We start from the raw sequence: 27,796 nt of genomic DNA, 5'->3' as shown, positions 1-27,796 counted from the left end.
TGTCTTAGGGCAATCTGGGCATTACATTAAGGTTACCAGACGTTCCCATTTCCCAGGGACATTCCCCGAATTTCCAAATCAGTCCCCTGACAAAATCCTATCATTCTACTGAAGTTGAAAAGTGTCCCTGGATTCATTGAAAAAAATCTGGTAACCTTACATTACATGCCTAGGTCCCTTTGCTGCTTCTGGGTGGATGACTGTGAGTGAAGAATCAGGGGTGGAAGAAAAATAATGTGTCACCCTGCCTTTACCTGCTATTCAAAAGCCTATTTCCAGTAGGAACACACACACCCATCAAATTATGGGGGAGGGGAAGCTAGAGAGAACTTCTAGATAAAGACTGAACATTGTAACAGCCCATGGCCTTGGTCTGGAGGAGAACATTTAAACTTTCAATTAATTATATCGCAGTAGTAGTTTTAGTAGGGTAGTAGTAAAATAAATGTTGCTCGGCCATAAGCCATGTTGTTGTTGTTGTTTAGTCGTTTAGTCGTGTCCGACTCTTCATGACCCCATGGACCAGAGCACGCCAGGCACTCCTGTCTTCCAATGCCTCCCACACTTTGGTCAGACTCATGTTTGTAGCTTCGACATAAGCCATAGCAAAACTAATATATCACCAGAAGACAAAATCCCACAACAGTGCATGGGAAGACCCAGAACATCTTGCTGTATTTTCTCATCTAGGACATCAGGATAAACTTGGTGTTGCAGAAACGAAGCTGCTTCATACTCTGCACTGGATGTTGCTAGAAGCTCCTCAAGACTGCAGCAATGACCGCTTTGGAGGAGGAGGAGGAGGAGGAGGAGGAGGAGGAGACAGGGCATCGAGCTGGAGAGGGAGCAGCAGCGCTTTCATCCACCAGATTGAAAACCAGGGATCTCCAGGGCATCCAAGGCGTGGCAGCACCAATGAAGAGGAGGAGAACAACAGGAGGAAGTTCTTTCAGAATTCAATGGCCACAGTGGAGCTCTTTGTATTCTTGTTTGCTCCGCTAGTTCATAGGATCAAAGTAAGTGCTTAAAGTAAAGGCTCGTCAACACTTCTGCTTGTCCCGTGCCTAGAAAGTATTAAATTACTTACAATGTCCAGAGGTGGCTACTGTGTTTCCTTCCTAGATCTCCAGTGTTGTGGGACACTCTGATTCCACGACCACTCCCAGAGTTCCCCTTGTCCCTGCTTTATTTCCCTCAGGTTCACTCATACTTATACAGACAGAAGCATGGAAGCTCAAGTCAGACAACCCTCCAAATCCTGCTGTGGAGGATTCTGGAGGAGGCCTGGACCCACAAGGGCAACCATTCCATCTTTCATGTCTGGCATTCCTATGGTATCTCACAGAAACTTTTCTTTTAGGGTATCAAATGGAGGGTGTAGCAGAGTCCTTGTAAGCAACCCCTTTTCTTTCTTTCTTTCTTTCTTTCTTTCTTTCTTTCTTTCTTTCTTTCTTTCTTTCTTTCTTTTTGCTGTATAAAATGTTTATTCGGTGCATGAGATGATTCTTACAATTTCTACCACCTTCATCACAGGTAGAATTGCATTACATTTTTGGAGAGTGAACATGGAACCAGCAATAAGAACTTCAGATACTCTTCCCCAACTACAGTAACACAGAGCCAATGGCTGCTCCCACTGCCTGCACCCCAAACCCAGTCACAAGACACCTTGTACACAACATACCACCCCCATGATTGTCCACACACTTTTGTGGATAAACCATGTGTAAAATGGAATAAGAGAGTGGTTTATAGGACAGAAGGACTCTACCTATGAGATTTTGGAACAAGGAATCTCTGGGTTTAAATAAAAAATATCAGTGCTCTTCTCCGTCAGATCCACAGGTGTCCCCATGTTCTTGTGTCCTTTTAGGAATCTGATCTGACTTTTCGTCTGGCCAGTGGCCTTGTTATTTGGCAGCCGATGTGGGAGCACAGGCACCCTGAAGTTTCCGCCTTTACTGCACTGGTTAAACCCATCAGGAATATAATAACAGGTTTGTGGTTGTGTTAATGCATGCAAAAGTACTTAGAAACTGAAAGTCATAGAGAAGTAGCTGGTAAGTGTCTGTTATAGAGTTTCAGAGGCTTCCTCAAACTTCCACCAAAGAACCGATAGCAAATTCTTTTGAACGGAACCACCTCTTAATAGTAGATGTAGTATCTAACAGGGCTCCAAGTCCCTAACACAGAGCTGGGGAACCTTTTCCAGACCAAGGGTCACAATGTCTCATGGGAAACATTCCAGGGGACACATGACAGTGGTGGGTGGCCATATGTCCAGAATTTCCTGGAATACTGTGGTCAAAAGCAGTGTCCGGGCAGAAATCGGCAAGACTTCCCAGAAAATCCAGATGTATGGCATGCCATGTCAACTTTGGCCCCCAAAAAACTTTTGTGTCTGGATTTTCACTTTCTGAAATATGGCAACTCTAGCGGCAGAGGCAAAGTAGGGGCAGCAGTGCATGTGAATGTAATCTTTGTTCAGTAGTCTACTATCTACAGACACTCAAACACCCTCTCTATCATCCATCAAGAGGCATTGGGTGGTATTCATTGCTGCACTATTGCAAAAGTGCCAAATGGAACGAGACTCCCCCCTCCCGTATACAGTTCTGGGGGTTCACACCCAGCTAATTTCAGAGGTGCAAGGAGAAGGAGAGGGGAGATGCCCCATTGCACAAACTGAAGCCCTTCCACAGGGCTTTCACTGACAGAGTTAATCAGGTGGCTCCTGTGCATTATCAGAGTTCAATGACACCTCCCACCCAGGTGAAAGCACTAGAAGAGGGTGTGAAATAAGGTTGGTGAGGGTTGTAGCCTGGGGAGAGCCTGAAGGGATTGATAGAGAAGCCTGGGAGGCTGCATTTGCATGATTCAAGAGGTTTTTGTTTGTTTTATTTAAAAATGCATGCACTTCTTAGCCAATTCTAGTGTTTCTGTGCTTTGAGTCACACAGCTTGCCTACTAACAAGTTCTTCATTTGCCAGCAAAGAGGAGTTCTCCAATGAAAAACCAGACTCTGACATGTGAATCTCCTAATGTGGATGCTGGACGTACAGAGGTAATGTCTGAGGCTGTACAATCTTTATTGGAATCACAGGGAGGGGAGGGGCAGGGGGGTGAGCTGCAGGGAACTGCAGGGAAGGAAGCGATCCTGGAAAGGAATGGGTTGTCCTTCCCACTTGCTCCTCTAGGCAGGCGAATGTGCAAATACCAACCACAGTCCCTTTGGGAACTCAAGAGAAGTGGAATAACTTTAAACAAATGCTTGCTGTATAATGCAAATTAAATCCTAGCAGAACCTGAAATAACAAAAGCTAAAATCCACTTAATCCATATCCACTTAACCTCAGCCATCAAAGGTTGGCTTTAAATGATTGCCCTCTGTAAGAGGATCAGGCCTTTATTCAGGATTTCAGGGAAAGAAAGTTTCATAAGCAGCCACTGTGAGAACAGAATGATGAACTAGATAGGAGCCTTCTTGGATCAGATCTATGCTAGGTGTGGGAGAGCTGCCAACCATCCCAGTATCATTCCACTTTAAACAGCCATGGCTTCCCCCACAAAAGCCTGAGGACAACAGTTTAACCACTCTAAGAATTGTTGCTCTGCAACTAGAAAGATAACACATCAGAGAGCTAGAACAAGTTTTACATGAACACAGTTGTTTCAAAGAACAGGTTTGAACTGTGCACTTGACATGGACTGTCAAAGCCAATTCCTTTCCCTTTAATTGCACTCTAGAGTTGCACCACCACGCTCCTCATTTTGCAAATAGTGTAGCAGAGTGAAGTAGAAAACAGCAACAAGATTCCTGCATGATGGATGCAAGGCAAGCTCACTGCTACACCATGGGAGTAGATCCTTACAGTGCAGTCTTTTATACGTGTGCTTCATTCAAAGCAAGTGCAGTTTCTTTCAGTGGGTTTTACCCTCAAGAAACTATGCAAAGGATTGCAGTTTCAGTGTGTAGCCTAATTATGCAGACTTCAACCATTATTCCTGCAGTGAAGCTTTCAAGGAGGACATCTGAATGTTCAGTTCCTCCGATTAACAGCAAGAGTAGTTTGGATTACATGTTAGGCAGAACAGCAAACTGCACATTTTGATTGCATTTCTCTCTGTGAAATATTTTTGCACCCACAGGGGCTCCAGGTAGTGTGTGAAACACCCCAGGCAGATGCAGTGCCCCCCAGGCCTGCTTTCTCGGGCTGCCACCGTGGGAATTCTATTGATGGAAGTGTGTCATCCCAAGCCTCCCAGGAGAAAGGACCCCCCTATCCTAGGTAAAAGCTGGTCTTCTAGAAGGGCTCCTCCTTGTCTCTTTTTTCTCCCCATCCCTGTCCCTTTCTTCTATGATCATAGGATACTTCCCACAGTTAGAAAAGACAGAGAAAGATTATTTCTGTTCTGAATATTAAAATGGGAGTCTTCCAGTTGTGTGATTCTGTTTGAAATGTATTTGGACTATAAAATGTGTGTTGAATAGCATATAACACTAATTTAACACCCACCGCCTTGCTATCTTCCAGGATTTCACTTCACATACAGCTCTGGAGGAGACTGTGGGACGTTGGTGCCTTCCGTATGCCCTAGCAGTGTTGTGGGAACTGCTTTTCCTTCCTCACACAGCATTGCTGCGAATGAGGCAGGCACCTTCCTCTCAGTTTGTCCCCTTCAAAGCTTCCTGAGGGGCATTATTTCTTTGCCCGTTTAAGTTTTGGGCCTGGGTTGTTGGTCTCTTGTAGGATACCGTGTTTTAAGCTGAAGCCATTACCAAGCGGATTGAAACACAAATTGTTGTTTCGACATTCAAAGACACTTTCTCTTGCAAGAATCTCTGGCAAGCATTTTAATTTTTCAGAAAAATGTTTGAAGCATAGTGCCTGAAACAAGGCATTCATGTTTACTGACCTGGTCCTGACCTGTTGCCAACTATATTAAAAGGGCACAGCTGACTTCCCCCACCCAGGAACCTTATTTTCTGTGAAAAAAGCATTGAAAAGCAACTTCTGTGATGTAGTGCCATGCTCACAGAGAGTGGAAATGAAGACTTTCCCCAAATATATACACAGAATCATAGAATCATAGAGTTGGAATAGACCACAAGGGCCATCGAGTCCAACCCCCTGCCAAGCAGGAAACACCATCAGAAGGGGGGGGGAGACACAAACACACACACTCTTAAATATATATCAAATATTCTTTTTCCTGCTGAGCTACAGTTTTTGGGCAGCTCTCTTTACTTGATTATTTTTAGGCTAGTTCAGAGTGCCCAAAGGAGGAAGGAACTGGTTTTTAGACAGCAAAAATGAGGCAGTCAGTGTCTGAAACTGAGCTGGGCGGTCGCTATGGCAATGAAGCTGCAGGCAGGCTCTCTATTCTGCGTCATTAATTTCTCCTCATTTGCTGAACTCATTGATCACTACAAAGTCAACTGGATACGGGGGGGAGGGGTAGTTGTTGCCTAGCAACATGCAGTGAAGAAATAAATGTTGTTTGCTCCAGTTACTAACCCAACATCCATGGAATTATTTTGTCCTTGAAGACCAAATTCAACCAAATTGCTACATCCACAGCCTTTGGGGGTCGTGGTAACTGAATTGAGTCAGCACAGAGTTGAAATTAAAATTCAGAAGACATGAAAATATCTAGATTTTTTTAAAGGCAGGTTTATTCAACAGAACATAGATTGGCTTTTTGGTAGATATCCTGAGCTTTTTTTTTTTTTTTAACTGTTCTGCTTCTGAATATACTATATGCAGTCTACTATTTGTCCCTAATGTAGTCCCCAGTCCAAAAGAATGAGTCATCCTCAGAGTTCATAGCCACAGTCTGAGTGACATGTAGAAAACTGGGAGGTGGGTCTTTGATGACAAGTAGACTGGGAATTTTAGCAAGGCCACTTCTGCCCCAGCAAAAATTAATTATAAGGTAACGATTCTTAACCAGCAGAGCAACCTTATCCGTTTGTTAAATTTCTTAATCTCAAATAAATTAGATATACTTTTTGTATTATTTTTCAGTCTGTTTGTTAATGTTAATGTTGTCCTAGTGCTCATTAATAGGGAAGAATCAGGTGTAAGATGCACAATCTGTTTCTCAGCAAGGATTAAACACTCTTAGGTTTTGGGATTTGTGCCAATACCAGTGTTTATTGTTTCTCTACCAATGCAGCTTTATCGGCACAGATTCTCAAAGCAATTTACAAAACCATAAAATAACAGAGCATTAAAAAACAATTTACAAACAAGATTAAAGAGCAACTAAAAATAGATCACAGTATACCAGTGGATTAATCACTGGAGGGGGAACATAACAAAACACACATGAATTCCTTTTAAAAAAACAAAAACCATTTTGGTTGACCTAATGAAAGTATCACCCTTATACTGATTTCAGACTATCCAAGTGTCCCTATTTTCCAGGGACATACCTGATTTAGAGAAGCTGTCTCAGTTTCTGATTTGATTCCAGAATGCCCCACTTTTCTTTACGATGTCCCTACTTTCATTGAAGAAATGTTGGAGGGTATGGAGTTATTCGACCCCTGAGCCATCTGAAGCCAATCCTGCATAAGGAAGTTTTCTTAATGTTTAATGTTTTATTATGTTTTAATATATGTTGGAAGCTGCCCAGAGTGGCTGGAGCAACCCAGTAAGATGTGTGGGGTATACATAGTAAAATTGTCATTATGGAATGGGACGTCCCTATTTTCATCAGAGAAATGGTGGAGGGTATGCAATTTTAGAGTTTTCCTTGTGAGTCAACATGACTACCATCCTTTTTTAAAAAATTAATTTTTATTAACATTTCCCCCCCCCCCAAAAAAAAGCAAACATAAGTATGAAATAATAAATAAAAAATTAAATACAATATTCTTTACAGTTATATATAGTATCATCTTATCTACATTGCGTTAGATCATGCCTCGACTTCCCTCCTTCCCAGCTGCGGTTTTCTTATTATTTCTTATCTTTTACAGTTTCTTCATATTCTTTATATATATATATCACAAGAGTTAAGTTAATCCTGCTGTAGTCCTTAAGCTTCTACAGTTAGTTTCTGTATATGTAACAAATTTGCTCCATTCTTCTACAAACTTTGAACCTTTTTGGTTTCTAATCCTATGTGTCATTTTCACTAATTCCGTACATTCGAATAGTTTTACCTGCCATTCCATAACAGTTGGAATTTCTGATGTCTTCCATTTTTACACTACTAGAATCCTAGCTGCCACCATTGCGTACTGAAATAACTTATGATCAATCTTTTTTATTTTGTCCCCTATTATCCCTAATAAGAATGCCTCTGGCTTTTTTGGAAAGGTATACCTGAAGATTTTCTTTAATTCACTGTATATTAATTCCCAGAATCTTTTCATTTTCTCGCATGTACACCACATATGATATAGGTCTCCATCTTTACTTTTACATTTCCAACAAGCCTTATTTCCCATTTTATACATTTTTACTAATTTAACTGGGGTAATATACCACCTATACATCATTTTTTTTAGGTTCTCCCTTAAAGTGGAACATGCCGTAAATTTCATTCCCTTATTCCATAAATTTGTCCATTTATCAAAATCTATATTATAACCGAGGTCAATTGCCCACTTTATCATCACCTCCTTAATTTCAGTTACAGATAGGTAGCCGTGTTGGTCTGCCATAGTCAAAATAAAAAAATTCCTTCCAGTAGCACCTTAAAGACCAACTAAGTTAGTTCTTGGTATGAGCTTTCGTGTGTATCTGAAGAAGTGTGCATGCACACGAAAGCTCATACCAAGAACTAACTTAGTTGGTCTTTAAGGTGCTACTGGAAGGAATCACCTTCATTTCCTCGTCTTTGGTATCCCATTCCAGTAAAACATTATACATCTTCGATAGAAGTTTTGTTTTCCCTTCCAAAATTTCTGTTTGATATTTAGATTTTTTCTCACTAAATCCTGATTTTTTATCTTAATTCCATAAAAAGGACAGCAGTTTATCCTCTTCCATAACAGTCCCAGCCAACAGAAGGTGTAGCTACTTCTACTATGGGGCAAGGTGAGGCAGCCACCTCAGGTGTCAGGATCCACAGTGGCAGCAAATTTGGCCTCTAAGGAATGCATTTTCTACTGCTGCCACCGCTGCACTGCCCCCGCCCGGCCCCCGCCCCCAAAGTAGTTCTTCACACACACCTTTGTTCCTGGTGTAGGTCTTCACTCGCCCCTTAATCCCTGATGGGTGGGGCGACACCATTTTGTGGTTCACCTCAGGTGCCAAAATGTCAGGGCTGGCCCTGGTGTGGCAGACCTCATGTTGCATTATTCTCCAGCAGCCTTTGGCATTGATGTACATCCTCAGCTGCAATAGACCCTGGGGAAAAGGGAGATGACTCTGGCAGCAATCTGGGGACCCTCTTTAGCACAGGCAGGCGAGTGCTCTTGAAAGGGGTCAGCACTTGTGGAAAATTCACTGGAAGCGCAACATCTAGGGTTCACAAAAGCTGGGCTAGAAGCACTAATCAGTTAACTGGTGTGACTTATTAATTAATCACACGGTTAATATGTGGGTGCCTGGTCAGATTTGCATAGGAGAGGGTGCTTAGGGTTGATTGGCAGTGATGCAAATGCAGGTAGTTCATAGTAGTACATATTTTAATCTGTAAGCAGGGTATAAATATATAATAATAATAATAATAATAATAATAATAATAATAATAATAATAAACCTTCCTTGGAATCACAATTAGTCACATTCTTTATTCTTCTCCTTGACCTTAAGCTTTGATAGAAAAGCTATATTTCAAGAGAGCTTGAATACTGAATAGTTTGTGCCATTTTCCTTATATGAATTATATGTTTAGATTGCAGAGCTAAGCTTTTCTGGTTAGAATTTGATATCTTCTGCTAATAAGGTTGCTATTAACTTAAGCAGCTTTCTCCAGACTGAAGTAAGCAGTTTGTCCTTTGACTTGTCCTGTAATAAGATGTGCTTGGGAGCCCTTAGGGGTCTGGCTGCTTCTATAGTTCCAAGCTTTTGTTTCTTTATCATTTGTGACAGGGTGTCTTTGGTCATCCCACCATGCCAAAAGTCTCGGTATGCTACCTATTTTGACGTGGCTGTATTACGCTGCCTACTTCAGCCACACTGGTCCGAGGAAGGCACTCAGTGGTCCCTGATGTATTACCTCCAGAGGCTGCGGCATATGCTGGAGGAAAGGCCTGAGAAATCTCCTGAGCCAGAGGTCCCACCGTTGCCCAGGCCTCGCAGCAGTTCCATGGTTGCAGCAGCTCCATCACTGGTGAACACTCACAAAACACAGGTAAGGACAACGGGACAGCCCACAAAGGTTTGGGGGTGGTGTGGCTAACATGTCTATAGTTTTAGGTCTTATGGCCTGGTCAGAAACCTGGCCGGAATTTCAGACCAACCAGGGAAGAAGTACACATCTAATTTAGCTGTCTTTCTAGGTTGTTGCTCTTTTGTTCATTTGGAAATAAACAAAATATTCCTTTGATTTTTAGGATTTATTTATTTAAAATATTTTTACACTGTTCTATTGACAATTTCAGTGCAGTGCACAATAAAATACAACAGTAACAACAGTAAAAAAAAATCATTAAGAACCACTCAATTTTTGAAACATACACAGCATTCAAATTACTGAGTGAACAAAAATACTTTTGCCTGGTTCCTAAAACATTGCACTGGGGGATACCGGGCAAGTCTCTTTAAGGAGAGCATTCCATAATTGGGGTACCACCCCCAAAAGGCCCTTTCCCTTGTTTTCATATAGTGTACCTCTGATAAAGGTATAATGAAGGATGATTTCAGCAGAAGATGTTAATGCACTGGCAGCTGATACGGAAAGAGGCACCCAGTTAGTATTATAAGCAGCAGATATAAAATATCTTGACTCACCACTATTACTGCGTTCAAAGAGGAACGTATAGAACCAAACATGAGTTTAGAATTGCAATGAGGTATGTTTGAATGGTTGCAGACCTGTCAGGGTACATTAATTAGTAACAATTACACAGTGAAGAGACTTAAAGAAGTAGTGAAAAGTATGTGTAACTGTAATATTTACTACACATGCAGTATTTCTAGAATGTACAAAAATATATTGCATGCATTATCTGTGTGATCTGGCCAATAAATGTTATTTCCCCAATAGAGCAGCTATGGAACTGAGAGACAGTCTCTTAGACACCCAACTATGCAAACTCCACACTAGTGCCATGACAGTGAATAAGGGCTGTGGGTAGCTGATATTTACAACAAATTGGAGCATGCAAAGGTTCCTTGGGGTGGGAATGACTGAAGGGGGCAACGGAATAAAAACGGATCCCTTTCCTTTACTCTTGCAAAGCTGCCTTAGCAGATCAGCCTCCCATTGCTCCCAAAACGAGAGGCAGAAAAAGGGATTGGGCTCAGATAAAACTTTACTCTTGGTCAATGCTATCCCACCCACAGCAATTATTTCAGGACAGACCCTACACAGCTTCCCTCTACCTCTGAATTTCTTATTTTGGGGAAGGAAGTAAACTAAGCAAAGAGATTATGCGCTTGCAGCTGAGTGCTGCCATCTGCTACCCGGGACATTCCCTGCCAGCATGAGGGAAGTGTACCTGGCTTAACCTAGTTGAGAGCCGTCTTTCCAATAGGGCTTAGTGGTGCGTTGCGCCAGGGTGCCGGCCTCTCAGGGGCACCCCAGCGAGTGGGGGAGCTGCGCCCGCCAGTTGCGCTCCACCAACCATATGGCTGGCGGGTGTGCAGCTTGCCTCCCAAGCCTTTGCGGAAGGAGAGTGATCTTGCAGCAGCATAGGGGAGAGTCCCCCCCCCCCCTCGATGGCTGGCAGTGCGCAGCTTTGCCCCCCCCCCCACTATCCGTGGTAATTTGGGGGCGCTGAGTGGATATTTCCACCCCGGCGTCGCATCTGCTAAAGACGGCCCTGACCTAGGCTATAGCAGGTTTGGATGGAAGATGGGGGATCTGCCTATTTTCCGTGCTTTTTTCTGCAGGTTTTTGCAGACATTTCCCCTCCCCCTAGTGGCTCTTTTGGTAGCCACAAGTAGACATTGAAGCTTCTCTATGGCTGAAGAAAAAAAAATAATATAGCATAAATCTGTCAGTTGGCTGTTGGGAAATATTCTCCAGCTTTTCAAATATAATATCAGTTGGCATTTGAGAAAGATGAAATTGAATGGAGTCAGTTTCCCTTTTTTAGTCATTGTTGCGAGTTAAACTGCAGCGCAACTTTGTTGGCTTTTGGGAATCTGATTGATGGTCAGCAGATCTGCTGCCTGTTGTAGAAATGTGTGCTAACTTACACTATGCTTACACACCAGAAGCCTCCAGTGTTCTCACCCAAAGGAATGAAAACACCAATTGTGCTAACCTTGGAATTGAGGAATGGGGAGTATGTTACAACACAATAAGAGATTATTATGTTTATATTATGTTATTTGGCTGTTTATCCAGTCTTCCTATACATGGTAATATGTTTCTTGTCTCTCTGCGGACGTATAGGATCTCACAATGAAATGCAATGAGGAGGAAAAATCATTAAGCACTGAAGCTTTTGCTAAAGTGTCGCTAACCAACCTGCGCAGGCCAGCTGTTCCAGACCTCTCCTCTGATTTGGGAATGAATATTTTTAAGAAGGTAAATGAATCACACCTTAAATTAAAATATTGGATCTCTTCCCTTAATGTACTTAATGCTGTTATTTGCTAAAGGTGTGGACTGCATAAACTACATGAAGGCCGACCCTCACTGAACTAAAGCGATCTAACTAGGAAAATTCAGGCAGAGAGCCAGTGTGGTGTAGTGGTTAAGAGCAGTGGACTCGTAATCTAGTGAACCGGGTTTGCTTCCCTGCTCCTCCACATGCAGCTGCTGGGTGACCTTGGGCCAGTCACACTTCCCTGAAGTCTCTCAGCCCCACTCACCACACAGAGTGTTTGTTGTGGGGGAGGAAGGGAAAGGAGAATGTTAGCCGCTTTGAGACTCCTTCGGGTAGTGATAAAGCGGGATATCAAATCCAAAAAAGAAAAAGAAAAAAAGAGTGATGAATCTAAATGATACCTTTGTGCAGTAGGCTAATAACTACACACTCCTTCACACCCCTCTTTATCTGCCAGCCAGGCAAGCAAGTGGTTCAAGCACACATTCCAAGCACACAAAGAAACTTGAGCAGGGGTGCAGATTGGGAGTCTAGAATGACAAAGTGGCCTCAGAGGGAGACACATTCTTCACCTGGGATAGTTCAGTTGGTGGGGTTATGAGACTCTTAATCTCAGGATTGTGGGTTCAAACCTCACGTTGGCCAAAAGATTCCTGCGTTGCCGGGGGTTGGACTAGATGACCCTTGTGGTCCCATCGACTCTACCGTTCTTTGATTCTATGATTCGGGTACCGGAACCTGAGGTTCCCCACCTGTGTCTTATGAGTTCTGCTGCTAAGATTTCTTCCTGTCTTCTTCCTGCAGTTCAAGAGCCGCAAAGAAGATCGCGAGCGCAAGGGCTCCATTCCTTACCACCACACAGGGAAAAAGCGGCAGCGAAGGATGGGGGTGCCCTTCTTACTCCACGAAGACCATTTGGACGTGTCACCTACTCGGAGCACCTTCTCTTTTGGCAGCTTCTCGGGGATTGGAGAAGACAGGCGTGGCATTGAGAGAGGAGGGTGGCAAACGACCATCCTAGGTGAATGAGAACATGGCCTTCAGAGTAGAGAGCTCTCCAGACCCTGAATGCACTAGAATGTCCTGTTGCTTTTACGGACCACAGGATACCGTTTGATTATGACTTAGCAATCTAATCTGATTTAATATTTTAGAAATTGCAGTGAAATTTGTGCCAGCTTTATAGGTGAACCACACATTTCTCTTGTTTGTCTGGGCTTAATAACTATGTTAATATGAATAACTATGTTTAAATATTTAATGATTTCAACAAACTGGGGGCAGAACATTTCCAGACATGCTCATTGATCCTGTCTTCACAGTCCAAATCCTGCAGCTTTTATATCACCCATTCACTGTGTTCAGTCCCCAGAAAACGTTTGCTTGGTGCATTTCTATCCCATCTATTTTCAGCCAACAGACCCAAATGTGGCTTGAACTTGCAAACATGATCATTTTGCAAAGCATCCTCATTAATAACATTGCACTATGAGCATAACTGTGTGCTTCTTTCCCATGCTCTAGGAAGGTTTACCAGGCGAGGTAGTTCCGATACAGCTACAGAGATGGAGAGCTTGAGTGCTAGGCATTCCCATTCCCATCATACCCTGGTTACTGACCTGCCAGACCACTCCAACAGCCATGGTGAGTTGCTATTCCAATAGAGATTCTATTCCAATAATATAATTAAATATTATACCTGTTGTTAGCGTGCATCTGTCTCAAAAGACAATGAAGTGCACCTCATGGTGAAGTCAAACACCTGTGTTAGCAGCACCGAAGTGACCTCCCCAGGGTGGAAGTTGATCCAGAAGCTGCAGTTAGTGCAGAATTCTGCATCATGATTGCTGACAGAAGTGACACCTTATCAGCACATAACCCCCTTGGCCAGAGATCTACATTGGCTGCCAATTTGTTGGTGGGCCAAGTTCAAGGTATTACTATTACTAAATATTACTATTAAAGCCCTTAAGAACTTTGGACCAGTTTACCTACAAGATCACCCTACCCTGCATGCACTCACTAGACCACTTTGATTGGAGGAACTGGCACTACTGCAAGTGCCACATGATACCTGTTCCACATTTGGAACTCAGTTGTTCAGTGTGGCAGTGCCTGCATTTTGGAACTCCCTGCCTATTGAGAGCAAAAAGAGCCTTCACTGTACCCTGTACACTGTATTGCAGGGCAGCAGTTGAAGAAGGAGCAAAAAGGGTTTTCTTGTGTGTGTGTGTTTCTTTGTGGCTGATTAGCTGTTCTCCCTGTGCAAAGGTCAGAGGGGGCAGGGTTTCTGTTGAGGCAGGGGATTAGCTGTGGGAGGAGCTTATCAGAGCTTGCAGGGCAGTTTGATCCATCTTTTAGATTTAGGGGAGCTAGTCTCAAACGTTTGTTGGGGGAGACCTAGGTTTTTTGTGGGGGGGGGGAGTTATTTGTCCTGTCTTCACGCTTTTTATGATGGAGGACCGCTGTAGCCACCCCCAACGACACGTTCTCAAGATGGAGGGGGAGGGAACAGCTGCAGTCGCCTGCGGTTTCTGCGCAATGTTTGCCATCTTGGCAGGGGGTTGGACTCGATGGCCCTTGTGGTCTCTTCCAACTCTATGATTCTATGATCTTGCCAAAGGTTGCAGGCAGCTTTACCTGCAGCAACTGCATGTTGATTGCCCTCTTAAAAGACAAAGTCCAGCAACTGGAGGAACGTGTAGCTACGCTCCAAAGAATTAGAGAGCTGGAGCTCTTCTTGGAAGCAACAGAGCACACCATCTCCACCAAGGAGGAGACAGGGGACTCCCCTGAGAAGGAGGCTAGTTCACCAACACAGGAGCCAGATATATGGAGAAACGTGACTCAAAGAAGTAGGAGGCCCAGGGTTCGCTCTGATTGTTTAGAAATACACAATCGCTTTGAGGTCCTCTCCCCTAGCATGGAAGATGAAGAGCAGACTCCATTTGAGGATCTCTCCCTCATTACAGTCGATCAGGTATATGAAGACGAGCAGCAAAGTCAGTCCTCAGGGAATGTGCAGGCGACCTTGGAACGGACAGCTCACGGAAGAACCCTGACCAAACCTAAGAGGAGGCGTGTAGTGGTGATAGGGGATTCCCTACTGAGGGGAACAGAAGCTGTGATCTGTGGGCCTGACAAGATGTCTTGGGAAGTGTGCTGTCTCCCCGGGGCTAAGATCCAAGATGTAACTGAACGACTGCAAGGAATCATAAAACCCACTGACAAATACCCCTTCCTCTTGGTTCATGTGGGAACCAATGACACTGCAAGCAATAGCCTCCAGAAGATCAAAAGAGACTACGAGGCTCTGGGCAGGAAATTGAAGCAATTAAATGCACAAATTATCATCTCATCTGTCCTCCCAGTTGAACGACGTGGCCCAGGGAGAGAGGGAAAAATAGTGGAAGTGAACAGCTGGTTTCGCAAATGGTGTAAACAGGAACGGTTTGGATTCTTAGATTACGGACTGCAGTTTCTTGAAGATGGACTTCTGGCAAGTGATGGGCTGCACCTCACAACGGTTGGGAGAAATGTTTTTGCCAAAAATCTCAGAAACCTCATCAGGAGGGCTTTAAACTGACTAATGTGGGGGAGGGAGACAGTGCTCCTGAAGGTAGGAGTCTATCAATTGATGAAGATGATCATCCAAATGTCATAGACCAAATGGAGCAAACAGCACTCAGACCTAGTGGTGGGAGGAAAAAATCCTTAAATAAGAGACACGGGGGAATGATTAGCAGTGTTTCCCAACCTTTTTTGGGCAAAGGCACACTTGTTTCATGAAAAAAATCTCGAGGCACACCACCATTACAGCCCCGTGACGTCAGCGTGCAGCGTCGCGCCGGGAGGGACATGAATTGCTAGCAAATTACATAATCACCTCCTTGAGGGCTGGCTCATCTTCTCCGAAGGCAGAACCCCATTAATTAACAGCACAGACTCACACCATAGCCAAGACGAGGGGGGAAAACCTCAGTCATGCACAGTCATGCACATGTGGGGGCTAAATGAGGACGAAGACCGGGCAGAGAGCAGGGTTCAAATCACCCCACCTGGCCAGGACAATCCCTGGGTGCTCCCTTGGGCCACTCGCCTGACCCACCTCGCAGGGCTGTTGTTGCGAGGATAACACGGGGAGAACCACGCGCGCCCCCGGGAGCTCCTTGGAGGAGAAAGCGGGCGATGAATGCAATGCACGAAATATATGAGAGGCGACCAGGTTTTGCAGGTGAGGGGCCCCCGCCAGCCTCCGCTTCCAACACCCGGCGCAACGACGCCAAAGTTTCCCCCCGGGCTCAGCTCGGGGAGCAGCGCTGCTCCCCCCGGCTCCCCTTCGCCCTCCCGGCTCTCTCTGCCGCCCACTGGGGACCCCCCTCACCTGCCAAGTCCGGAGCGCCGGTGGAAGTTGCATGCATGCATGCAGGGCGCCGCGTTGCCATTGCATTGCACTGCACTCCATGCAACGCCTGCACGCATGCATTGCCTTGCACGCCCGCCAAGGGGTCTCCCCGCGGTCCGATGCGTCCCCTCCGGCGCGGATGCAGCATTGCAAAAATAAAAAAACCCCGACGCAGCCCTACCTGGGGGGCAGCCTCCGCCTCCGCCGCTCCGCCTCCGCGGGGATCCCCGGGCTCCATCCTGCCGCCCGATCTCCGCGGGGGCGCAGGCAGGCTGCGCGGGGTCTGCGCGGAAGAGCCCCTGCCCGCCCGGCCGCCGCCGCTGCGCTCATTCCATGGCCGGGAGAAGAGCGCTTCAAACAAAACGCCCGGCCCGCCAGGCCACGCTGGGAAACGTAGTTTGCGCACCCGGCGCGGAGCCCAAGGGCAAGGGGACTACGGATCCCGGCAGCCCCCGCGCCGGGGACGGAGGGGGAGAGGCCAGGTGCAGGGATGGAGGGACGGGTGGGCGAGCGAGTGAGTGAGTGGCAGCCGCCAAGCCTTGGCTGAGAGCCAGGAAGGGCCTCCCCGGAGGAGGAGGAGGAGGAGGGAGGCGCAGAGCGGGAGGGAGGGAGGGAACCCCAGGGGTCATCTAGTGACGGCGCCCCAATCGAAAATTTGACTTTTTTAAAAAAAAAATCTTTCGCATTTTTTAATTTTTCCCGCGGCACACCAGGCAACATCTCGCGGCACACTAGTGTGCCGCGGAACAGTGGTTGGGAAACACTGGATTAATGGACTTCAATGTCTGTACACTAATGCGCAAAGCATGGGAAATAAACAAGATGAGCTTGAGCTCTTGGTACAGCAAACTAAATATGACATAATAGGCATCACTGAAACCTGGTGGGATAAGTCCCACGATTGGAATGTAATAATGGAGGGATACAATCTATTTCAGAGAAACAGACCAGACAAGAAAGGAGGAGGAGTGACGTTATATGTCAGGGATGTGTATACCTGTGAAGAGATCCAAGATTTAGAACCTCAAAGCCAAAGTGAGAGCATTTGGGTCAAAATTAAGGGAGAGAAGAATAACAGTGACCTCATTGTGGGAGTTTACTATAGATCCCCAAGCCAAACGGAGGACATAGATGATGCCTTCCTGGAACAGATGGCCAAGCATGCAAAAGGAAGGGAGATAGTAGTAATGGGGGACTTGAATTACCCGGATATTTGTTGGATGTCAAACTCAGCCAAGAGCATAAGGTCAAACAGATTCCTCACTGGCCTTGCAGACAACTTCATTGTCCAGAAAGTGGGAGAAGCAACAAGAGGAACAGCCATTTTAGATCTGGTCCTAACCAATGTTGATGACCTGGTTAGTGGGGTAGAAGTGGAAGGATCATTAGGCGCGACTGATCATGCTCTTCTGAAGTTTACTATACAGCGGAAAGGAGCAGCCAAGCATACTAGGACTCAATTTCTTGACTTTTAGAAAGCCGACTTCATAAAACTTAGGGAAGTGCTGGGTGAGATCCCATGGACAGTAATACTAAAAGGAAAGGGAGTTCATGATGGCTGGGAGTTTGTGTAAAAGCACAACATCAGGCAATACCAATGAGACGGAAACATGGAAGGTGCCTAAAGAAGCCAGGGTGGCTATCTAAAGAACTTTTAACTGAGTTAAGATTAAAAAACGATGTGTACAAAAAATGGAAAAGGGGGGAAACCACCAAAGAGGAATTCAAACAAATAGCCAGCAGGTGTAGACACAAAGTCAGAAAAGCTAAAGCACAGAATGAACTCAGGCTTGCTAGAGAGGTTAAAAGCTTGAGAGCAGTACATGTGAAAAGGATCTAGGAGTCTTGTTTGACCACAAACTTGACATGAGCCAACAGTGTGACGCGGCAGCTAAAAAAGCCAATGCAATTCTGGGCTGCATCAATAGGAGTATAGCATCTAGATCAAGGGAAGTAATAGTGCCACTGTATTCTGCTGTGGTCAGACCTCACCTGGAGTACTGTGTCCAGTTCTGGGCACCACAATTCAAGAAGGACACTGACAAACTGGAACGTGTCCAGAGGAGGGCAACCAAAATGGTCAAAGGCCTGGAAACGATGCCTTATGAGGAACGGCTAAGGGAGCTGGGCATGTTTAGCCTGGAGAAGAGGAGGTTAAGGGGTGATATGATAGCCATGTTCAAATATATAAAAGGATGTCACCTAGAGGAGGGAGAAAAGTTGTTTTCTGCTGCTCCAGAGAAGCGGACATGGAGCAATGGATCCAAACTACAAGAAAGAAGATTCCACCTAAACATTAGGAAGAACTTCCTGACAGTAAGAGCTGTTCGACAGTGGAATTTGCTGCCAAGGAGTGTGGTGGAGTCTCCTACTTTGGAGGTCTTTAAGCAGAGGCTTGACAACCATATGTCAGGAGTGCTCTGATGGTGTTTCCTGCTTGGCAGGGGGTTGGACTCGATGGCCATTGTGGTCTCTTCCAACTCTAGGATTCTATGATACCCTTTTCGGAGCCTGCTAAAAACATTCCTGTTTTGACAGGCCTACCCAGATGCTTAGAAAGCTGAGGTAATTCTGTTTTGGCATTTTAACTTTTGTATGTTTTAAAGTAAAGTTACCCCTGCCCGTACGGGCCAGTCGTGTCCGACTCTAGGGTTGTGCGCCCATCTCACTTAAGAGGCCGGGGGCCAGCGCTGTCCCAAGACAAGTCTGGGTCACGTGGCCAGCGTGACGAAGCTGCTCTGGCGAGCCAGCACCAGCACAGCACACAGAAACGCCGTTTACCTTCCAGCTATAAAGTGGTTCCTATTTATCTACTTGCACCTAAGGGTGCTTTCGAACTGCTAGGTGGGCAGGAGCTGGGACCGAAGGACGGGAGCTCACCCCGCCGCGGGGATTCGAACCGCCGACCATACGATCGGCAAGTCCTAGGCACTGAGGTTTTACCCACAGCGCCACCTGCGTCCCATTATGTTTTTTTTTACAACATGTTTTAAAGTAGGGTTGTAACAAATTATTGATTTTCTTGTTTTATCTTTTGTAAACCACTTTGAGGGTTTTAGGGTTTTTTTCAACCAAGTGATGAATAAATTTTATGGGGGGAAAACAAAAGACATAATATAGATACATTATCCCGCTTGTGAAGCTAACATTATCTGTTGTACTTCTGCCTAGTACGTTCCCAAATTTCCACCATCACAGTGGCAACATTCAACACCACTCTGGCCTCTTTCAATGTGGGGTATGCAGACTTCTTCAGTGAGCACATGCGCAAGCTCTGTAACCAGGTGCCCATCCCAGAGATGCCCCATGAGCCCCTGGCTTGTGCCAATCTCCCTCGGAGTTTGACGGATTCCTGCATCAACTATAGCTGTCTGGAGGATACAGACCACATCGACGGGACCAGCAACTTTGTCCACAAGAACGGCATGCTAGATCTTTCGGTAAATATTTATGGCAATACTCATTCTGACATTAGCTACTGCATTTTTTATTTTCTTCTCACCCACCCCATACATTTTTATTATTTTCTTTACATATTCTTTCTTATCGTACTTTAAACAACATATACACCTTTTTGCTCTGCCGAGCTTGTGATTTCCCTCCCTCCCTTCAGATGGTATCCTTTATCCACTCTCGTATTTTATCTTCTCATATCTTATCTATATTGTAGGAGTTACTTCAGTCCTGCTAGTGTTTTTAAGTTTTTACAACTGTCCTTTAAATATTCAATAAATTTACTCCAATTGTCCTGGAATCTCCGATCGTCCTGTTCCCGAATCCTTCCGGTCAGTTTGGCTAGCTCCGCATAGTCCGTCATCTTCGACTGCCACTCCACAATGGTAGGAACTTCTTGCGATTTCCAGTTTTGGGCCAACAAAGTCCTTGCAGCAGCTGTGGCATACATGAATAATCTTTGATCTTAATTTGATCTTTGATCTTAATTTCCTTTCCCATCAGGCCAAGCAAAAAGGCTTCTGGCTTTTTGGGGAAGGTATACTTTAATATTTTCTTAAGTTTATTCTAAATCAACTCCCAAAATTTCTTCACTTTATCGCACGTCCACCACATATGATTGTACAGTGGTACCTCAGGTTACATACTGTCAGAGCTGCTTGAAGATCCTAGCTCACAGAGGATCACGCTAGCCAGCGATCATTAAGTAAAAGTCTTTATTGAATTACAGTTTCCATTCTCACGCTGCTGCGCGCAACTCTACGTCTAGTAGCTAGATCGGCGAAGCTCCGTCTGAGTCTCCGCCCCGTGTGCACCAACTTAATATCCTAGCCTTGCTCCACCTTTTCCGCCTGACTGTCCTCCTCTGGGTCCCTCTACCCCCCGGGGCTTCTTCCTTCCGGGATTCTTCTGACGCTGACCCGGACCCTCCTGCCTCCTTGCGCCGGGCTTTAGGACCTGGTTCCCTTTCGGGGCTGCTTACTGCGCCGCCTTCCTCTGCATTTGAACTTGGCGCGTGCGCCCAACCTTCCACTTTCCTCTTAACCGTTTCTTCGCTCCCCGATGGAGGTGTGGCCACTCCTGACTCATGCCCTCCCTCCTGTGGTGAGCTGCCAGCGCTTCCCCCCTGGCTCCTTTCCTCTTCCCTGCTTCCTGGCGGTGACGCTGGTCCCGATTTCCAGCTGCTCCCCTCTGAGTCCCCTCTGGCTCTATCTTCCTGGGGTGCCCCCCTAGACTCCCCCCTTGCCCTGGCCACTGGTGCTCCTTTCTGTGAATCCTCTGATTCACTGGAAAGACTAGGAGATCTCGGGTCGTCGTCATCACTCATCTTTTCTTCTGCCTCCTCCCCTTCGCTCTCTGTTTCCTCCCTTGCCCGTGCCTCTGCTCCTAAACCCCTGACATCCATCCCCCCCTCGAAGCCCCCCATTCCCCCCCCCTCCTTCCGGTGCTGGAGCTGGGGGCTGCTGTTGCAAAGGGACGAACGTCGGATATCGGTCGCTTCCCGTGGCGGGTCTCCATCTGAAGTCTCGCGGGTCTTCCTCCCTGCTCTCGTCGACAACGGTCACCTCCGCTTCCATCTCTGTGCCGCCGTGCTCGAAACCAGGGTCGTCCCCGAAAACGTCCATGTCCGTCTCTCCCTCACTTCCTCCTGGCGGTGTTGCTCGTCCTGGGCCTTCCAGCCACCGTCTGCGGAACTGCTCCTCTGGTCTATCGTCCCACCAATACGAGGGTTCTGATGCAGATCCCGAGGGTGACCCCTCCGGGGAACGGACGTCTTGTGTCGGGTCCTCGTCCGAGTCGAACCCCCGGAAAGTGCTGGCCGAAAGCGTGGGCGTGAAAAGCCAGTCGTCGAAAAAGTCTGCTGGCATAGGTCTATGGGGGAAGAGGGCATGAAACTCGTCTTTGAGGAGAGGTTCGTCCAAGGCGTAGCCCGGCACCCAGCTGTTCGCACTGGCCGGGGTGCCCTCCTTGGCGAGAAAGTATTCTACCCCCTCTTCCCCCCATCTGGAGTCCAAAATCTCCGTGACTTCGTTGATGCGCTCCTTCTGTGCCACTCCCGCGTGCCCTGTTCTGTCTCTGACCGGACTCGGCGCCGTTCCGGGTTCCTGGAACCTGTGCGGTGCCTTGTAGGGAGTGAGCACCGATCTGTGGAATACCGGATGCATTCTGGAACCCTCCGGAAGTGCCAGTCTGAACGCTACCGGGTTGACCTGCTCTTCGACTTGGTAGGGCCCCAGTTGTTTATGCCCTAGTTTCTTCTTGGCCAACGACCTGGCCGGCACTGCGTGGGCTGCTAACCAAACCCAGTCTCCCACGTGGAGCTCTTCGCAAACCCTTCTGTGCTTGTCCGCTTGTACCTTGTATGCGTGCTTGGCCAGCTCCAGGTGGCGCCTCAGCTGATCGTGGACTTCCTGCAGCTCCGACGCGAACGCATCTGCTGTCTGCGGCTCCCCCTCTCCCATTCTTTCCAGTCCCGGGAAGGTTCTGGGGTGCCTCCCGTTGTTGGCGAAGAACGGCGTGACCCCCGTGGACACGTGCTTCGTGTTGTTGTAGGCGAACTCGGCAAGCGGCAGGTAATCCACCCACGTCGCAGGCTGTTGATTTGCATAACATCTCAGGTACTGCTGCATGATGGCATTGACCCGCTCCGCTTGCCCGTTGGTCTGTGGGTGTCTCGCCGACGCCAGGTTGATCTTGACGTTCAGGAAGCCCATCAGCTTCTGCCAGAAATTCGAGATGAACTGCCGCCCCCGGTCGGACAGAATAGACCGTGGCAGACCGTGAACCTTGAACACGTGGTCTATGAACAGTTTGGCGGTTTGCTCCGCCGTGGCCACCTTAGCACACGGAATGAAATGCGCCATCTTGGAAAACAGGTCTACCACCACCAGCACTGCCGTCTTGCCCCTCGAGCTGGGCAGATCCGTGACAAAGTCCAGGGCCACCCTTTCCCAAGGTTCGACCGGAGTTTGCAGCGGTTCCAACAGTCCGGCCGGCGGTTTGTGCACTGGTTTGGCCCTCTGGCAGGTGTCACACCTCGCCACGTAGTCTGCGACCTCCCCTCTCATTCCAGGCCACCAGAAATCCCTGGCTACTAATTCCACCGTCTTCTCCTTGCCAAAGTGCCCGGCCGTGGGCGCGTCGTGCAGCTGCTGCAGCACCTTGGCGCGAAGGTCGTCTCCCGGCACGTAGATGGCCCCTTTACGGATGAGCAATCCATCTCGTAGCTGGAAACCGTCGGCCGCAGCCGTGCCCCTTTGCACCTCTGCCATCTTTGCTTGCGCGAAGGAGTCATCCTGCAACGCTCGTCGCACCGCCTCCAGGTCCACGGTGGCCGCGGCGCACGCCCATACTGTTGGTGCGAAGATGTGCATGGCGGCCGCTGGCGTTGCGTCCTCCAGATACTGTGGCTTACGGGAGAGGGCATCCGCCATGATGTTAGTGTCCCCCGGGACATACTCTATGCGGAAGTCGAAGTTCGCAAAAAACTCAGCCCAACGTATCTGCCTCTGGTTTAGGAACTGTGCCGTGCGCCAGTGCTCCAGATTCTTGTGGTCCGTGCAAACCTGCACCGTGTGCTTGGCGCCGATCAGGAAGTGCCTCCACGCTTTGAACGCTGCATGAATGGCCAGCAACTCCCTGTCCCAGATGGTGTAGTTCTGCTCGGACTTGCTGAGCTTCCTGGAGTAAAACGCTGCCGGTCGCCACACCCCCTGCTGGTCCTTTTGCAGCAGGACCGCCCCCACGGCTCTGTCCGAGGCGTCTGTCTCCACCCTCATCGGCCTGCTGGGGTTGACGTGAAGCAGCTGCTCTTCCGACGCGAAGAGACGCTTGAGTGCCTGAAAGGACTGCTCCGCCTCCTCTGTCCAAACGAACTTCTTTTTCTTGGAGCTAAGCGTGTCTGTGATGGCCGCTGTCTGCATAGCGAAGCCCTTGATAAACTTGCGATAGAAGTTCGCAAAGCCGACAGACCTCTGGACCTCCTTCCGGTTGCGTGGACTCTTCCAATCCAATACCGCGCGAACCTTGGCGCTGTCCATGGCGAGCCCCTTGTCAGACAACTTGTAGCCCAGAAAATCCACCTCCGTCACGTCAAATTGGCACTTCTCCAGCTTGGCGTAGAGCCTATGTTGCTTTAGTCTGGTCAGCACTTCCTTGACGTGTCTGTCATGCTCCTGCTGCGATTCCGAAAAGATCAGGATGTCATCTAAGAAACAGACGCACGTCTTGTAGAGAAGTCCCGCCAACACGTGATGCATGAAAGCTTGAAAAACGTGGGAGCCATTTTGCAATCCAAAGGGCATAACTCTGTATTCGTAGGTACCCAGTGGCGTGAACATGGCCGTCTTCCACTCATCTCCCTCCCGCATACGAATGAGGTTGTACGCCCCTCGCAGGTCTAACTTGGTGAACACTTTTCCCTTCCGCACCTTCGCCAGGAGGTCGTCGATTCGGGGCATGGGGAAGTCCGACGGCTTGGTCCCATTGTTTAAAATGCGATAGTCCACGACCAGTCTTTTTTGGGGCGTGTCTCGCTTTTTAACAAAGAATACTGGACTGCCCCCCGCTGCCTTGGACTCTCGGATGAAACCGCGCTCCAAATTATGATCTATGAACTGTTTGAGTTCCTGCAGCTCGTCCTCTGACATGGAATACAGTTTCCCCTTAGGCAGCGCCACCCCCGGCAGCAGGTCAATCTTGCAGTCATATGGTCTGTGAGGGGGTAGCCTGTCTGCCTCCTTCTCGCAGAAAACTTCCAAAAATTCTGCGTACTTGTGGGGAATCGCTTGCAGCATGCCTAGCAGCAGCTGTGACTCCTCTTCCTCTCCTTCCTGCCGGGGCACGATGCAGTGTTCAGCACAAAAGGAAGAGCCGAAGATCAGCTGCCTCTGGTACCAAGCCAGTGTTGGGCTGTGCTTGTCCAGCCAACTCATTCCCAATACAATGGGCGTATCCGATAGTTGAGTGACATTGAAGCTGATGATTTCTTTGTGATTTCCAAGTCGCATCACCATGGGCGGCGTCTGCTTCACCACTTGCCCCCCTAGCAACTCCCTGCCATCCACCGTGACAACCTGCAGGGGCAGTGTGGCCGGCAGCAACTGTATAGCGTGCTTGTCGACAAAGTCCTGCCCTATAAAGTCCGCGTTGCTGCCCGAGTCAACTGTGATGGGCACGTCAGTGGTGATTCCATTGGGCAGCTGGAGAGATGCGGTGAGCCTCACCACTGGTTTGGGCGGGAGGGGGTTCACGGGCTGTAAAACCTCTGGGGACTGCGTCACTAACACGTCTGGCTGGGCCCCAGGGCCTCTTCCTCCAGCCAGACTGCGTCGTTTCCCTGCTGTGGTCCCCCTTGCTGCGTTGCTGCAGTCACCATTGCCGAGGCTGCAGTAAGCTTGTGGAGCCTCTGGGGACACTCTTTTGCCATATGCCCTGGCTCCTCACAGACGTAACACTTCCTGTTCCCTCTAGGAGGCTTCGCTTTCACTGCTGCCGGTGCTAGGGCTCTGGTTGCTGACTGAGCCCTTGCACCTCCAACCTCCATAGGTTCGGCTCCTCCTCCTGGCGGAGGCGTGGATTGCGCCCGCGCTGCTTCTCTGGGAAGGAAGGAGGGGCCCCTGGCAGGTTCGCGCCCTCCACGCCCTTCGTCCCTGCTCCACGGACGTCCTTCCAGCCTCACCCCCACTGCCAGTGCCCTCTGAACGACCTCCTGGGTGGTTCGGGGTCTCTCCCCCCTCGCGATCTCATCTTTAATCGAGTTGTGCAGCCCCTCCCAAAAGAGGTCTCTTACAGGAGCCGAATCTCTGTCCCATTCCAGGGCACTGACCAAGGCGAAAAAGCGGGCATGGTACTGCCTGACGCTGGCCCTCCCTTGTCTCAGCCCATGCACCTCCTTCCGTGCAAGATCCACGTCAATACTTGATAAAAAACACCCATCCATCGCTTTAATAAAGGCATCTGCATTCTGGAGCGCCGGATCCTTATCTCTCCATAAATTGCGTAGCCATGCTCTAGCATCCCCATGCAAATGGGACATGATGAATCCCACTCTCTCTTGCTCATCTCTAAAGTCTTTATGCAGCAGTTGCAGTGCGCACAGTACGTCGGCTCTAAAGTTGGGATACTGTTGCAGGTTCCCATCGAAGTGAGAGACCAGCCCGCCTGTCCGTCTCGCCAACCCAATTCCCTCCTGCCGGGGTGTCTGCTTTGTCAGCACGTCTAACCTGACCTGGAGATCCCTGCAGGCGGCAGCTGCTTCCTCCTCTCTCTTCCTGGATGCGAGAGCCTCAGCATTCAGTTGTGCCACTGCTTTTCTGAGTTCCTCTATCTGCTGCTCAGCCGTCATGTCGTCTGCCGTTCGTGAGCTCGCTAGTAGGCACCTGTTTCTCTCCCCTCCTCGAGGCTGTAGATGCCCACAATCGTGAGACGGAGCTTACTGTCAGAGCTGCTTGAAGATCCTAGCTCACAGAGGATCACGCTAGCCAGCGATCATTAAGTAAAAGTCTTTATTGAATTACAGTTTCCATTCTCACGCTGCTGCGCGCAACTCTACGTCTAGTAGCTAGATCGGCGAAGCTCCGTCTGAGTCTCCGCCCCGTGTGCACCAACTTAATATCCTAGCCTTGCTCCACCTTTTCCGCCTGACTGTCCTCCTCTGGGTCCCTCTACCCCCCGGGGCTTCTTCCTTCCGGGATTCTTCTGACGCTGACCCGGACCCTCCTGCCTCCTTGCGCCGGGCTTTAGGACCTGGTTCCCTTTCGGGGCTGCTTACTGCGCCGCCTTCCTCTGCATTTGAACTTGGCGCGCGCGCCCAACCTTCCACTTTCCTCTTAACCGTTTCTTCGCTCCCCGATGGAGGTGTGGCCACTCCTGACTCATGCCCTCCCTCCTGTGGTGAGCTGCCAGCGCTTCCCCCCTGGCTCCTTTCCTCTTCCCTGCTTCCTGGCGGTGACGCTGGTCCCGATTTCCAGCTGCTCCCCTCTGAGTCCCCTCTGGCTCTATCTTCCTGGGGTGCCCCCCTAGACTCCCCCCTTGCCCTGGCCACTGGTGCTCCTTTCTGTGAATCCTCTGATTCACTGGAAAGACTAGGAGATCTCGGGTCGTCGTCATCACTCATCTTTTCTTCTGCCTCCTCCCCTTCGCTCTCTGTTTCCTCCCTTGCCCGTGCCTCTGCTCCTAAACCCCTGACACATACGCTTCAGGTTACAGACTCCGCTAACCCAGAAATAGTGCTTCAGGTTAAGAACTTTGCTTCAGGATGAGAACAGAAGTCGTGCTCTGGCGGCACGGCAGCAGCAGGAGGCCCCATTAGCTGAAGTGGTGCTTCAAGTTAAGAACAGTTTTGGGTTAAGAACGGACCTCTGGAACGAATTAAGTACTTAACCCGAGGTACCACTGTATACACATTTTTGCAAGGCAATTTTCCTTTCCTTTCAGAACCGTACATGCCGTAAATTTCATACCTTCATTCCATAATTTTATCCATGCATACAATTCAATCTTATGCCCAAAATCTATAGCCCATTTTATCATAGCTTCTTTCACTTCCTCATCTTTCGTAAACCATTCTAGCAACAAATCATACATTCTGGATAGTGTTCTACCTCTGCTTTCTATTAATTTGGAATCTTGATTTTTTTACCCTCAAATCCGGCTTTCCTTTTATCCTCACTCATTATGTCATTTACCTGATGGTATTGCAACCAGCCTGTTAACATACCTTTGATTTGGTCATATGGTTTAAGCTTTAATCCTTGTTCTGTCCGTCTGATAATTTCCTCATACGTTGCTCGCCTCCCCTCCATATTCACCTTTTTAACTGTCAATACCTCTATCGGTAATATCCACCATGGAGTTTTCCTTTCCAGTAGGTTTTTATTCCTTTCCCACACTTCATAAATTGACCTTCTAATCACATGATTTAAAAACCCTTTATGTACTTTTACTTTGTCATACCATAGGTACGAGTGCCACCCATACCTATTATCGTGACCCTCTGAGTCCAAGAGATCTGTGTTTTCCAGTGTTATCCATTCCTTCAACCATACTAGACAGGATGCCTCATAATATAGATTCATGTATGGCAAGGCAATCCACCTCTTTCTTTTTTTTCTATTAATATTTTCATTTTAATCCTCTGCTTTTTCCCTTGCCGGATGAATCTTGATAATGATTTTTGCCAATCTTTGAGTTGCCCCGTCCCTCTGATTACTGGAATTGTTTGGAATAGGAATAACATTCTAGGTAAAACGTTC

The 27,796-nt window shown here is 47.8% G+C and overlaps 1 protein-coding gene across 13 annotated transcripts in view; it reads left to right on the top strand.

The window, feature by feature from the left end:
• UNC80 (unc-80 homolog, NALCN channel complex subunit) overlaps positions 1–27,796 on the top strand; it is a 162,411-nt gene that overhangs the window by 10,553 nt on the left and 124,062 nt on the right. For all 13 annotated transcript variants that reach the window (XM_083471252.1, XM_083471260.1, XM_083471256.1 and 10 more), the window contains exons 4-12: positions 691–1,016; positions 1,874–1,997; positions 2,991–3,064; positions 4,150–4,289; positions 9,054–9,315; positions 11,527–11,661; positions 12,488–12,704; positions 13,208–13,327; positions 19,260–19,528. In XM_083471252.1, the coding sequence (XP_083327378.1) occupies positions 691–1,016; positions 1,874–1,997; positions 2,991–3,064; positions 4,150–4,289; positions 9,054–9,315; positions 11,527–11,661; positions 12,488–12,704; positions 13,208–13,327; positions 19,260–19,528 (1,667 nt within the window). The remainder of the gene's footprint in view (positions 1–690; positions 1,017–1,873; positions 1,998–2,990; positions 3,065–4,149; positions 4,290–9,053; positions 9,316–11,526; positions 11,662–12,487; positions 12,705–13,207; positions 13,328–19,259; positions 19,529–27,796) is intronic.

This window comes from Podarcis liolepis, assembly GCF_965112155.1.
Source record: "Podarcis liolepis genome assembly, chromosome: 1".
Taxonomy (NCBI): domain Eukaryota; kingdom Metazoa; phylum Chordata; class Lepidosauria; order Squamata; family Lacertidae; genus Podarcis; species Podarcis liolepis.
This window is presented reverse-complemented; position numbering and strand designations above follow the sequence as displayed.